The 15,002-nt window shown below is 37.9% G+C and overlaps 2 protein-coding genes across 14 annotated transcripts in view; one reads left to right on the top strand and one right to left on the bottom strand.

Moving 5' to 3' along the window:
* The window catches only part of GARNL3 (GTPase activating Rap/RanGAP domain like 3), a 41,062-nt gene extending 40,093 nt beyond the window's left edge, over nt 1-969 (top strand). For all 11 annotated transcript variants that reach the window (XM_048966232.1, XM_048966236.1, XM_048966230.1 and 8 more), the window contains one exon: nt 341-969. In XM_048966232.1, the coding sequence (XP_048822189.1) occupies nt 341-497 (157 nt within the window). In that variant the 3' untranslated portion in view covers nt 498-969. The remainder of the gene's footprint in view (nt 1-340) is intronic.
* Nucleotides 907-14,984, bottom strand: SLC2A8 (solute carrier family 2 member 8). Of its 3 annotated transcripts, XM_048966247.1 has the most exons (10): nt 14,764-14,984; nt 14,393-14,552; nt 12,758-12,964; nt 10,727-10,826; nt 10,345-10,556; nt 9,531-9,674; nt 8,846-8,954; nt 8,172-8,345; nt 7,458-7,603; nt 907-7,290 (listed from the first exon to the last, which is right to left on the bottom strand). In XM_048966247.1, exons 1-10 carry the CDS (start codon nt 14,820-14,822, stop codon nt 7,153-7,155), a joined length of 1,449 nt encoding a protein of 482 aa, XP_048822204.1. In that variant the 5' UTR covers nt 14,823-14,984; the 3' UTR covers nt 907-7,152. The 3 variants fall into 3 exon arrangements, with proteins under 3 accessions (XP_048822204.1, XP_048822205.1, XP_048822206.1); XM_048966248.1 differs by lacking the exon at nt 7,458-7,603; XM_048966249.1 differs by lacking the exon at nt 14,393-14,552 and having other exon boundaries at nt 14,764-14,983.
* Nucleotides 14,985-15,002: the final 18 nt, after the last annotated feature.

Genomic DNA, 15,002 nt, shown 5'->3' with positions numbered 1-15,002 from the left:
TATATTTGTGATGAGTAGCAGCAGAATTCAGCCAAGATACAATAGACTGAGATTATTTTTTTGTTAATCTGCTGCAGTATAAACTATTTTACTATTTGGAAGTTATAATGAGGGGGACAATTCATTAGGATTACCCTTTGGCAATAATTTGATATTTGTAATCTTTGTTTTAATAAGAATTGTTATGGAAGCAGAGTTAAACAGAGAGAAACTCAGTTTTAATGATCTGTCTTTAGGATGACTTGATTGTATGTAGAAATAGCCACTGACCCTACCTGCCCCTTTTCTGTGTATTTTTTTTTTTTTTTTTTTTAGTGACTTTTTGTCTTCATCTTTGCAGAATAATCTCAGCCTCTTTCGAAAGCTATTCTGAGGGTCGTCATCTTTCCACTAGTTCAGATCCTGATTCTGTAGCAAACAGGGAGGAGAGCTCACCATTTAGCTATCCATTTCATCTGACTTCTTTATCTGATGAAGACATCATTGACTTGAAGTGAAGACAGACAAGACTGTTCCTTACTTCACCTTTTCTTACAACTCTGTGAGCTCTGTAGGAATGTCACAAACAGTGCTTCTAGTGGTAAAATGTGGCTGGAAGTATTGGTGATTAATCTTTATAGGTCTCATGTTGTTCTGGCTTGCTTAGCCTGGTTTGGTGATGCTTGCATCTTTGATGTCTGTTTGTTTTCTTATTTTAGTTAATGAACTATTACTTTTCTGTGGTATTTTAAAGGTAGGTTATCAATGAGAGCTTCAGGCTGAAATTGAAGTAAATAAAAAGTATTTCTTATTCTGAACTACCTGAAGTAGCATTCTGCAAAGTTAATTGCTGTTACTAATGTTGTGAGTTGTTTTACAGCAGTGTGTGCAATGTAGGAAGAAGAATTTTGTAATGAAAATCACTCCTTTTGTTGTGTTTTTTTTTTTTTTTTAATCTTAAAAAAGCTTAAAAAAAAAAAAAAAAATCTTCTAGGCAAGATCTTCTCAAACAGTGCAGTCTGTCCTGGAAATGATGCAGCTGTTTTTTGTTCAATGAAGAATCAAGAATATTCTATAAAGACCAGGTGACATGTGAACATGCTTTTTTCTCTGACCTGTCTGTGTACATATTTTTAGAGGAACTTGAAAACTGTTTTGGCATTAAGAATCTTTGAGTAGAGGGAGTTTTATTTAAAAACAAACAAACAAAAAAAAAGAAAAAAAACACAGATCTTCCTTAAAAATTTCAAGTCAAAATTATACTATATTTCTCCATGTAGTGGAACAACTTTTCTGTAATGCACCTTGAGATTTCCTCATTACAGGCAGAAGCCACCCCCTAATTCTGATTATGGAAAGATTCCTGTGCAGGCATCAAAATATGTTGTTTGCTCTTGTATCAACAATAGAAGTCACTGCTTCAGATAAACATTTTTCTAAGTGGACCAGACTAAAATTTTACTGCTAGGAAGCTAGTTTTCTATGATGAAATAGCCATAGAAAATCTTTTGTCTTGTTAAAGGACAAAATTTCATCATTAAGCTTGATTATTTTTTTAACCCTTCTATCTATGCCACAAAGTCAATTTTAAACAATATTTTGAAAGAGTTTGCTGTCTTTCATGAAAATGTGATGCTTCCAGGCTTTTTATATAGAAAGATGTGGGCTTTATTAGCAGGTATTTCTTGCTGCTTATGTAGACATAATTCTGTATGCTTGAATTTTTTTTTTTTTAATATGTAGTATATGTAAGCATGACCATGTGATGATTTCTGCCTTTTGCTTCTGCCTGTCTGAATGTGAATCTTTTTGGAAAATTTTTCATGCCCTGTTTATTGTATTATGATAGATTAATATCTCCACCTAAGAAAATATGCAAGGCCATAACTTAAAAGAATAACTTCCTTTTCTTGAGCAAGAAAAGAAGCAATAATTTAAGCAGTACTTTGTTCAGGAGCAGAAGCAGTATTAACCAGTGACTGCTTCTTTTTTTTTTTTTTTTTTTTTTTTTTTTTAATTCTTTGGGCAACCATGGATGTGTGGGGTGAGCCTTAATAAACTTCTGAAAGGAAGTGCCACATTGAAGTCTTTGCAGGACCTTGTAATTCTGTTCAGAATGTTTTCAGAGGCCATAGTCATTTATCCCAACCTATCTGTCTTGTCAGTTGAGTTTTGAGAAGAATTGGTCTGGAAGTATCATATGGTCCTTATCCTGCTGGAAGTTGTGAACACTTTCGTGGACTTAATGAATCCACTTTAGGAAGCACTGTTGACACTTAGATATTTTTAGAAAGCAGAAGCATCACTGTTTTCAGTACACAAATTTCAGAGCGTAGTACTTAATTTCTTTTGTGTGGGTGTTTTTGAAGTCTGTACCAGTTTGTTTTGCTGCAAAACTCAGGCTTGATTTAAAATAATATTTTAACTGGAAACTTTGCTTAGTGATTTTGGAATATCACATCGTAAATGTACTGCAGAAGTTCACTTCTGTTATTCTAGCATAATTTAACATAAGTGAAGAACCTGAACAAATGTGTTAAAAGACATGGAAAGACCCTTATAGATGGAGCACTGTAGAAGAATAGAGAAAGTCTGACAGTACCTGACCCCTGCCTATGGTGGTAGGCAGAATGATAAAAGATTGGTATTTGTGTCAAACCAATATGTGACAATACATAGATGGGGTATAAGGCAAGAATTACTTTGTTTAAGCAGAACCACATCACTGCCAACAGAGAGAGGCTTTGTAGTTCTACCCGTAATAGCAACATTGATGACATCTAGCCAATACTAAAAGTGGCAAAAGGATTGTAAGGAATACAGCATTTACATTTTATGTGAGACAAAAAAATAAAGACTAGCTTCATGGTATTTATCTGGAACAAAACATTTGAATAGTTTGAAGATGGAAACATAGTTGCTGTGTCAACTCACTTGTCTTAACCCTGCCTCTTCTGACTCACCAGCTGAATTTTATGATATAGCTTGACTTAACGGGTCAACTGTTATGTTAGTCACATTGGAAACTACCAGACCTAAAAGAATTAATACTCACATAGGACAGGCAAGATCTGAACAGTGGAAAAATTACCTGTCTCCATTCCTAATGTATGTAGTGCCTTAACAATAACATTTTTCCTTATGTAATTAATCAGTATGCCATTATAGGCATGCAACAATAAAGTAAATACATCCTAGTAAAAGGAGATGAAGAGGTCAGGCAATGCTGATTTTTAATATTACTCCTAGATGTGGTAACTAAGGCTTTATGGTCACATTCATGTCATTTATTATCTACTTACTGTCAGAGAATATCCTGGAGCGTGGGTAGAAGACAGGGAATGTGGTAGTTTTGCTTGGATTTTGTTTGATGCAAGCCACAAGAACCAAACTGTGAAATTCTTTATGACATTTGTCTAACCTAAAAGACAAAATAACACAAAATGTGAAGCTGCTAGGACAACTGACAAATAGCCACTGTACAAGGATGTGGTTTCTGTTGGCTTAAAACTGTCATCAGACTCTCACATACTATGTGCATCTTTGTGTGATGAAATGTTGTCCTCAGAACTAGCAGTCACAAAATAGGACAAAGTTTTAATACATCTGCGTAATCTCTTCTTCAGACCAATGTCAAGTGACCAGGGAAAATGAAATGGCTTCCTGGAAGGCTACTTGGATGGACTGCTATGCTGTTGTTCAGTCCCTTGAAGCCATGGTATTTCCTCTCCTGTCTGCAATGTGCATGCTTCTATTCAATTAGTTTGGAAAGTAGCCTTGGGCACAAAAAGCATAGCCCTTTCTATCTCAAGTACAGCCGTTCTGATTTTCACATCTTGTGTTAAAACTGCCATTTACCGGTGTTCTTGGTGTTGGCTGACCAACATATATTTGAGAGAAAATATTTGAAACTGCAGCAAGGATGGGTAGTAGCTTCATCTAATGGAGAACACTGGAAAATAAGCTTGCTACCACCACATCCAGTAGAAGTGTGGAAAAGTCTTTCTGTGAAGGATGAGCTGTTACCAGCTTGAATGCTTGCTATCAAGTTAAGTTAAACTAAAAGTCAATTCTGGACTCTTAACACAGATAAGGTGCTGCTAGAAGTGTTTTGTGTCCTAGTTTGCTGGATTTGTTGGAGGAGGAGGGCTTTTAACTTCTCCTGGATAATGGAATTGTCATCACTTCTGCACAGTACCTTAGTCTGAATAAATTACAGGAATTTAGTTTACTCTGGTTCAAGAAGCAGGACTGAACAGACAGCTAATTTAGAATGGACTTGTGCCTTCTCAATAGCATCAGTGATACATATAGAATCACAGGATGGATAAAGTTGGAAGAGACCAGAGGAGATCATCTAGCCCAAAACTCACCCACACATATCTCCATTCAAAACTACATAAACTAGAGCAGCTTGTTCAGTATCATGTTATTGAATTTTGATTCAGTTCAAGAATGAATAAGCAGCATTTTCAGCAACTCATCACCCTTTTATTACATTTACTTTATAACATGCCTATGAACCATCACAACTTTGAATAGGACTCAAGAGCCCTGGGACATATTAGTTTATTCCTTCCCACATGCATAATATGTGGCTCTTAAGGCTGAAGCTTGATGAGTCCTTCCCAAGGTCTTTACAGCTTGGCATTTAGGAGCTCCAGAACAGAGATTAAACCTACTTGGGATCCAGACTAACTGTCCTTTCTTTCTAGTCTCAGAAATGGAAAGTAATGAAATGTTTCCTTCTGAGGAGAGAAAGACTGAAGTGTACGATGAGGAAGGGCTAAGTGCTCCCAAGATGGTAAAAGATAGATTCTAGATTGAATGAACAAATATGATTAATAACTTCAGTTGCTTGGTTTGCAAAGGACAGGTTGACCTGTCCTGGTTACAATTGTTTCCTACTTTGGAGCTATTTTTTTTTAATTTGTTCTGGCTTTTTTGTGTTGGTTGTTTGTTTGTTATGTTTGCTTTTGAAATGCATGACTGGATGTCAGCTGGCACCCAGAATGAGTCGCAATTCTGCTGTCTGCTTTCATGTGACTTTCTATACATATGCAAGTATGCAAGCATTTGTGATTGACTGATAGATTCAAATTTCAAAGTATTTCTTGATTCAAATTATTTTTGGATGGTCAAGTGAATAAACGTTAAAACAGTTCTTAGTAAGGCAAATAACAGGTTAGATTGCACCCACAAGAAGCATAACACTGTTATGTACACCTAAGGTTGCTGTGCCTGCCCTTTCCTCTCTGTGTAGGTGTCTTTAGATAAGCCACAAACTCCTGCAGGCCTTTCTAAAAACTTGCATTTATGACTTGCATTTGTAGATGCAAGAGCTTCCCCAGAGCTTTTGGCTTAGTCTGCATTTGAGACATAGTCTTTTCAGTTTGGATGTTTTAACATGTGTATATACATGTGTGTGTCATACTGAATAGTGTCATTATTAACAACTTTGATGTCACGTGCCCAGTGCTTGCTAATTCTGTAAAAGCACTTTTCTCAGAAATCCAAGCATAGCCTGATTTTGTGGGGAAACAGGTTATACTCTGAGAACTAAATACACTGCATTAACAATATGAGGAAGCTTCTGTGACAGTATGCAGCAAGCACACAGGATAAAAAGTACGGATACTGTTACTACAATTGATCACAGCCATTTCACCAGTCTGCTTAATGTCTAGATGCTTCACTTTGTTGTTGCACACCTGCAACTGACTGACTACTTCTTTGCTACTGAAAATTATATTAGATTAATGATCTGACGGAAAAAACTGAGATTATTTTTCTCTTATTTATAGCTCTATTACATATTTAACTGGTTGGATGGAAATGTTGTCTCTAAAGGTTTTTGCAAGAAAGTGTAATCAACGTGCAATGTCAGTTTTAACAGAGACTTTGAATGTTAGTGGGCTGTTTTGTAATTTAGTAACTGCCGTGTTAAGACAGATGCTGAGTCTGTGATCAAAACCTCTTTACTACCACTTGTCTTAAATGCCAGTGTATTACCATTGTGTTTAATGTCATGTGATAGTGCATATGCTTTGTGTTTTAGATGTAGCATCTAAATAGAAACATTCCTGTCACAGCTGGAAATGTTTTAAGTGCGATTTATTGTTATTGTGGAGGAGGAAGAAGTGATTTACTTCTTCATATGTAATAAATTTTACATCAGTTCTTTCTTTCAAACTTGCAGGGCTTTTCTAAATTTGGTTCAGGGATTACTATAGTTCTCTAGAAATGTTTTAAACATGTTGTTCATTTAAGGACTCAGACTCATGAGATTGGCCATAAGCTCTATTCCTCTTTGCCAAGAACAGTCTAGGATTGGTTTGTTTCTGGGTGTTGTTAAGACTCAGACCTTCTCCAGTGGTTGATTTTTACCCCTCAAGTTAAGACTATAAAAGAGAATTTCCTCTTTTTTTGTGGCAAAGGGTATAGTTTCTCAGTCTACGCGATCTGTTCTTTCCTTCTGAAAATGAAATGCTAAAATACATCCTGCTGAGAGCAATAACCTGTCCTGTGATTTAAATGCAGTCGTAGATACTTGACCTCTGTAGGAGAAATAATGCCATCTTAACACTAGCACCCAGCCTTTGTCTATTTACACTTTGGATCAAGACTTATTCTATTGGCAGGTTTCCCAGATGCAGAAGCAGTAACACATGTAAAAGAAAAGTTACAGCAATCCAAAATTAAAAGTCCTGACTGTAGCATAAATTTCTTCATTGTAACATATGTAGGGAAATGCGAAAGGGGGACAATAAATTTTTTCATTATTTTTAAAATTATATCTTAATTTACCTATTAGCAAAAAAGACAGTAGACAATACATTTAACATTTTTTCCTGGCCACTGCTGTCTGTCTGCACCAGGTCAGGAAAAACAAACAAACCCAATGAACAGTAATTAAAAAAAACTTACATGTCCAAGACCTACACAACTAAGTTACAGTACAACGAGTATACAGTGATAATCAAGTGTATGCAAATACCTATAGATTTCTGGATGGGGGGGGGGGGGTAAAAAAAAAAAAAAAAAGATTTTACAAAATTAGTTAAAACAATTGTAGAGGAAGTTGTGTGACTGTCTACCATGTGACACAGTTAGTTTTAGCAACAGCACCACAAATAATGATGTAAAGGTTTCACATCAGCAAAAGCCTGAGATTTAAGATTTTCTGAAGTAGGCCTCAATCTGTTCCAGGGTCCGTCCTTTTGTTTCGGGAACATAAAAGGCTGCAAATATCACACTGAGGCAGCAGAAGGCAGAGAAGAGCCAGAATGTCCCATAGGATGTTAAGAAACCCTAAGGCAGTGAGAAAACAACAAAAAAAGTGTAAGTCATTAACTATACAACCACAACCCATATATACTGCTGAAGAAGACTGGCCCAAGGCTTTATTGGGAGCATCTTTGATAGTTTTTTTTATATTTAAAAAAAAAAAAAGTTGAATTTTGATTTATGGTGCTTACTATAAAATCATGAAATTCCTTGGTCACCAAAAAGGCCATAGCCCAGTTTGTTAACACACAGGCACCACTTGATATGCCCCTTGCTTTAAGGGGGAAGATTTCAGACATTACCAGCCATGGAACTGGACCCCAGCCAAGGGCAAAACCTGTAAATACAAAAAAAAAAAAAAAAAAAAAAAAAGATAAATGCAAGTTAGGTATATTTCAAAGGGGAGAGTGTCAGGCAAACAATGCTATGAGAGTATGTTATTTTAGGGGAGCATGCACACTAGCACACTTTAAATCAAATTAAGTACAAGGATTCTTAACAAGCGAAACATCTTAAAAAGTTTCAGAAGTGGTCAACATAGAAACAAAATTAATTTTTAACTTGCTGCTGTCTTGATCTATCACAGAATTCATTTTGGCTCAGATACTACCAGGGACCTTTTTCCCCCATTAATGGCTGTAAGTTATTGAGCCTGAGCAATTACTATTTAGTATCAGCACAAGGAAGTGCAAATTTATTTTGTAGAACGCTGGCTTAACTGTTTAGCTTCTAGCTTGATCACAGAGGTGGTGAATTAATCAGCATCACGTTGTCTAATACACTAAAAAACTGTGTCAAACACAGCTCCATTTTTCAACAATGTGAAGAAAATGGAAGAAGTCTGTCACATTCACCAAAAAGTTCAAATTTCATGTAATATTTATTTAGAAGCCAGTTCTACTTACCAGCAACAAAGAGTCCTAAGCTTACTACTGCAAGCCAGGATAGTCTAGTTTCTGTTCCTGGAGATACTGAGTTGAAAGTGAACAACAGATCAGCATTTGATGAGTTGTTCCCATTTGGAAGGACCATTTTAAAGTAAAACCCAAACAATGCAGTACTGAGAGCCATGATTATCCCTGAAAAGTAAGCAATAACTAAGTTGGCAATGATAGTTGCTTAGGTACTCTTCTTTCTGAGAGCTAAATGCAAGATATGTTGGCTCTAACTCTAGCAGAAGTGTTTCTGAAAAGATAACGCTATTGGAAATAAACATTAGCCTAAACAAGAATGAAAAAATGTCAATCATTGCACACACAAATTAAACCAGTCTTTACAGCAGTCATTACTATTGAGTGTGCAGCGTGACAACTATGAACAATTTGTCCAAAGTAAAAACAGGCCTGGTAAAGACAAAAAGATAGCTATAAGTAATTTCAAGGAGTTCAGCCAACAAAGTATATATATCATGACAATTTCCTCTTATGAAGCAGCGCTTATTACATCAGTTGTAATCCACTTATAAAACAAAGCACTTGAAATAAATAAATTGTAACACTCAATTCCCCCAGTAGTTCCAACACTTTCTGGTACTCTACATGTTTCTTCTCAGGGAACAAAAGTCAGTAAGTTAATTTACCAGACACATAAAGCAGCACTTTTCTTCCGGTTTTATCTATGATAAGTGCAGCCACAGCAGTGAAACATACTTGTATGGAACCCACAACAACAGAAGCCATCCTGCTGTCCTGAAATAAAATAGGAAACAGGGAGAAGAATTTGCTATTTCAGGCTGATAACAGGATCACTTATCAGGCATTAGAGATGCATTTGTTTCTTAACTCTGGAACAAGGAAAACTGTACAAAGTAAATTAACTAGGAGAAGAAATACATAAAAATAAAATAAAGACATCCACATTAATTAACATAACATATTGATCTCTTAGTAAGTTGTTTAATAAGTCACAACTTCCCCCTAGCATCTGACTTTTTCTGAAGCACTAAATTTGTAACTGCATTTTTAAAAAAAGTTATGTTATGTGGATGAGATGACTATAATAAAGATTTCTATCCATATCAAAGTTTTAGACAAAACATGCTTCCCCACAAAAAAAACCAAAAAAACAACCCAGTAACATCCAGTTATGCCAGAGTAACACAGTTAAGAGGGTATCTGTAATTTAAAACAAAAGGTGACCGTTAACACTCAAACTCTGTTACTTATGATGCAGATAAGATAAATATCAAGTCAGTTAGTTACATGTTCTATACTTATTCAGCACCAAGCTGAAACTATAGACATCTGACAGCACACTCTGATTACCTGGAAGTTTGCATCTTCAAAGATTGTTTCTGCATAAAACATAACTGCATTAATGCCTGTTACTTGCTGGAGAAACATCAGAATCACACCAATAAGAAGTGGCCTGTAGATTGAAGGATTCTTAAATTCAAAGAGGCTTAGTCCCTGTTAAAAAAGATGATGCAACAGTTCCACGAAAAAACGGTATTTTAAATGAAGAAAAAATAAAAATCCTCAGAACATTTCACTATGTTCAAAGAGTAAGTTTTCCACCCCTCTTCAGCAAAATTAAATTTCTTAGTAGTAGAAGTGTTTACATTTGAAGTACGAGAAATCCAGAAAAATATTTTTAGCATTTCCTCAGTTTCTAGAGACAAAAATCAACAGTACTTTGCAGAGAAAGTTAACATGAAAGAATAAATAGTTTGCAGAAATAAGACTTCAATTACTGGACATGTCTGTCTAAGCTAGTATCTCATTACAAGAGGTTAAAGATTGCTTTTGAAGTGGTGCAATAGCAAATAAGTTTTTGAGGTGCTGAACAATCCTATAAAACTGCCAGTTACAATAAGAAAACATAGCTATCTATCATCACAGTAAGATCATGAGCCCAACTGCTACTCATGCATACCACTGGCATCCAACACTGCTGGCAGTTGCAGTTGGAAAGCAGAAGAAAAAAGATTATTTGAATGTCACTGCTTTTTAAGTTCATTTGTGATTGAACAGGTTCACACTGTAGAAAAGGCTATTAACTAAGCTATGATAAAAATCCTTAAACTACACTGTATACTTTCAGACTTTTTGTCTTTAGTGTAAATCAGATTCTCATCACCTCCTCCTCAACATTAGCTTCAATTTGCCTGCATTCCCATTCATGGTCCACAAATGGTCCTCGCAGAAACTGTAAAGCAGCTATCGCTTCTGTGTGTTTCTTCTGATCCAGCAGAAATCTTGGTGTTTCAGGCATGAACAACATAAACAAAAGCATTATGCATGGTGGAAAAGAACATAATACTGCCAGCCAGTGCCATTTTAGTATCATTCCTGCACAACAAAAAGGAAAAAAAAAAAAAAAAAATCAGTTCCAGAAGAATTAACATTTGTACAACAAAATTAACGGTTGTAGAAATGAATTGACATTTGCTTTCAATTCCTTAGTGTAGTTCTTTCATTACGTGTACTAATTCTTTTTTATAGAGACCTAACCCCAATACCTGCAGTGTAGGCTCCAAGTATGCCAGTCACCACCATCAACTGGACAAAAGAGCCAAGCATACCACGAACATTTGTATGAGATATTTCCGATATATATACCTAAAACAGGGAGAAAATGTCTAATAATTACCTCAATCCAACGTAGGATCAAGAAGTAGAGAAATAATTTGTTTCTGAAAACCGGATGTATTTCCTAGAAACCCTCCTCAAAAAAAGCCACAGCAAAATGGAGAGGGTAGAACAGTATCATCTCATAAATACATATTAGCATTACAAAAAAAAAAAAAAAAAAACAGAAAAAGGGAGACCCTAAGAAGAATGTTTATGCCATCAGTTAAGGCTCTGACAGATAAATAAACTTGTGTTAGTAAGGGCTTCCTTTGCTAGCCATATTCAACAACAAATGCATCACTGCAGAACACTCTGGTGCTTGGGATAGTCTGCAGGAACGCAAACTCCAAGCCACACGTAAAAGTCTTTGCAAATCTTAAGTTGTAACTTTTTAATTCACTGTAAAGACTGGGTTTTATTTCATTCTCCAGAAAATCCAAAATTAATGGTTCTTATCTTAACATGTATGAACAGCAGGCATCACATAGGTCAAACCACCTAATAGGTCAAATAATACCAGAAAAGAAAGACAAGCACAAATTATTTCAGTTACACTGCTGCAAGGATATTTCTGAATACATGAGAAAAGTTAATATTCTGAAGATAACAGTTCAATGGAAGCAGAAGTCACTACAGAGTAGACACCAGGGAGACCAGATAGCAACCTTTCACTATTGAAAGGAGGGCTGTAAGAATCACAGAATCACAGAATTGTAGGGGTTGGAAGGGACCTCCAGAGATCATCGAGTCCAACCCCCCTGCCAAAGCAGGTTCCCTACAGCAGGTAAGAATGGGATGGGTAAGAAAGAATGGGACAGATTCTTCAGCAGGGTCTGCTGTGACAGGACAAGGAGAAATGGTTTCAAACTAAAAGAGGAGAGATTTAAACTAGATATAAGAAAAAAAATTTTTAAGGGCAGTGAAGCACAGACACTGCTCTGAGGTTGCCCATAAGAGTTAGTGGATGCTCTGTCCCTGGAGACATTCAAAGTCAGGTTAGAGCAGGCTCTGAGTACCCTGATCTAGCAGTAGGTGTCCTGGTTCACTGCAGGAGAACTGGGTTAGATGACCTTTAAAGATCCAACTCAAACGATTCTGTTCTATGATTCTACTTGGCATTGCACTAGGATTTATAAGTGATAATAGTTTAATTGCAAACCTTAAGCCTTTACCACTATTTATACAAAACGTAAAGAGATAAATATGATTTGACCATTGCAGAATATAAGCAGAAGTAATCACAGAATCACAGAAAGGTTTGGGTTGGAAGGGATCTTTAAGATCATCTAGTTCCAACCCCCCTGCTATAGGCAGGGACACCTCCCTCTAGACCAGGTTGCTCACAATCCCATCCAGCCTGGCCTTGAATACTTCCTGGGAAGGGGCATCCACAACCTCACTAGGCAACCTGTTCCAGTGTCTCACCAGCACACATGAAGAGTTTCTTCCTGATACCTAGTCTAAATCTACCCTCTTCCAACTATTTCTCCTTGTCCTCTTGCTACTGGCTGTTACAGAAAAGTCCCTCCAGCAGCTTTCCTGTAGGCCCCCTTCAGGTACTGGAAGGCCACTGTAAGGTCTCCTTGGAGCCTTCTGTTCTCCAGGCTGAACAGCTCCAGATCTCTCAGCCTGGCTCCTTAGGGGAGGTTCTCCAGCCCTCTGATCATCTTTGTGGCCCTCCTCTATCAATGAATAGACAAAAGAAAAATTGGAACAAGCATATCACTGTAATAATGCATAATACAGAAGCGCTACTAGAATAAGCAAAGCTTTTTTTTTACTTACATTTTCATCATTATTAAAAGCATGCAAAATATGAGTCTATAACAATCAGTTTATTCTAAATCTGCTTCCTTTGCTAGAATTACTGAGTTACTATACCCAAGCCACCTCGCGACCAGAAATGATGCTCTACTTACTGGAACAACAAGCGAAGTAATTCCACTGGCTAAGCCAGTTAGTATTCGTCCAAAATAAAGCATCCATATGTTCTGAGCGGAAATAATGACAATATATCCACAGACGTATGGTATTGAACACAGCATCAGACTCAGCTTTCTTCCAATTTTATCCACAAGGTAGCCTCCCAGTATTCCTCCAGCAGCAGCTCCTAATGTCACTAGAGACTTCAAAAAACAAGTTAAAAAATACATATCATAGAATCATAGAATGCTTAGGTTTGGAAGGGACCTCTGAAGGCCATCCAGTCCAACTCCCCTGCAATGAACAGAGACACCCAGCTAGATCAGGTTGCCCAGGGCTTTATCCAGCCTCGCCTTGAAATCTCTAGGGATAGGGCATCAGCCACAACACTAGGCAACCTGTTCCGCTGCTCCACCACCCTCACTGCAAAATATCTTTTCCTTATATCTAACCTAAATTTCCCCTTGTTCTGTCACCACAGGCCCTGTTAAAGAATCTGTCCCCTTCCCTCCTGTAGCTCCCTTTTGTATACTGACAGGCCACCATCAGGTCACCTCGCAGCCTTCTCTTCTCCAGGCTGAAGAGCATCAGCTCTCTCAGCCTGTTCTCACAGATAAAGGTGTTCCATTCCATGGATCATTTTTGTGGCCCTTCTCTGCAGATGGTCCAACAGATCTACATCTCTCCTGTACTGAGGACTCCACATCTGGACACAGGAATCTGGATGCAGCATTCCATCTGGAATGGAAAATGCCCCATCCCTGGAGACTAGCTGTGATGTCCCTGTTCACTTTAGAAGAGTTGGAATAGATGGCCTTCAGAGGTCCTTCCAAATCCAAGGATTCCATGATTCTATGATTCCGTGGATATATATACATACACATCTATCTATATAGATATATAAATAACACACTAAAAATTCTTTTAAATAAATAGCTTCCAAAAAATATATGCATGCAGTTCTTTTGAAAAAACAAAATAAATATTAACTTCTTATCAAATCACAGTCAAGAAGTACAGTCCACCACAATTGGACAGCTAGCAATTCTCAGGTCACACACAAAGCCCTTTCAGTGGACAAAGAAATGCAACAGTATGTTTTTTTTATCTGTTCATTCACAAACTGGCTTTCCAATCTGTTTTAAAGCCCTGAAGACTGAAAGATTATCATGAATAAACTGAAGTCCAGCCTGTACCCCAAAAGTTGATATTCCCTATGTCAATGGATTGCACCCAATTTATTCACAAGTTGATTTTCTGTGGTCCCTTGACAGTTTCAATTAAGGAGATTAAAAGTTGACATAAGACATTATAGTATCAAAAAAGTTACAAAAATAACGGCATTTATTTATATGTGCGAAGTTAGCAGAGTATAACAGTAGTATTACTTAGGAAAAAACGGAATCAATTACTGAGGTGACAACAAAAAATCATTATCAAAATCCTCATTTATATTCATTCTTAAGAGGAGTTAGACTGCCTTAAGATGCAGCACTGAGGAACATGCATGAGGGTGACGGACTTGATGATCTCTGCAGTCTTTTCCAAACTTAATGATTTTATGTAAACAGCATCTTCTTCACACCACGACGGAAAATCACAAGAGAGTGATGTATCATACAGAAACTTACCCCAAACCATGATGCCTGATTGCTGTCCAACCGTAATTTCGGATTGCCAATTTTCCTCAGCTCTGGAATAGCAGGTGAGCTATAGCCTAGCACGAAGCCAAAGCTAAGCGGTCCCAGGACAGCAGCGAACGTGGCCAGGTACAGCTTCTTGTTTTGCACTCTGAGGCGGAAGATACCGACAAGGATCGTGCCGCCGCCCCTCGCGGCTCCGGCCCCTCATGGGGCCGTTAACGCGCGGATGGAGCTCTGACCCAGACGTCACATTTTCCGCGTTCCCCCCCCGCGCCATCGAAATCCGCAGCAGCCGAGCTCCAGCGCAGCGGGGCGGCCCCTAAGCCCGCCAGAGGAAGAGACGCAGCACCAATCCTCACCTCAGGTAAGCGTCCGTAGTAGGATGAGCCAGCAGGTACTGAGACTCCTCTGCCGCCATGTCCCAGCCGCGGGAGGGCGCCTCGGCGCCAATAATCTCAGCAGCTTCTGGACGGCCGGCGGCAGCCACCCCAAAGGGCAGGCTCCAACCCGCGCACGGCGCCGAATGCAGAGAAGTAACGCAGCGCTTTACGGCTCCAGTTCAGACGGAAACGGCTAAAGTGAGACAGCGGGGCGTAGT

This window comes from Lagopus muta, chromosome 19 (assembly GCF_023343835.1).
Source record: "Lagopus muta isolate bLagMut1 chromosome 19, bLagMut1 primary, whole genome shotgun sequence".
Lineage (NCBI taxonomy): Eukaryota > Metazoa > Chordata > Aves > Galliformes > Phasianidae > Lagopus > Lagopus muta.
The sequence above is the reverse complement of the archived record's forward strand: the minus strand, read 5'-3'. Positions and strand labels throughout refer to the sequence as shown.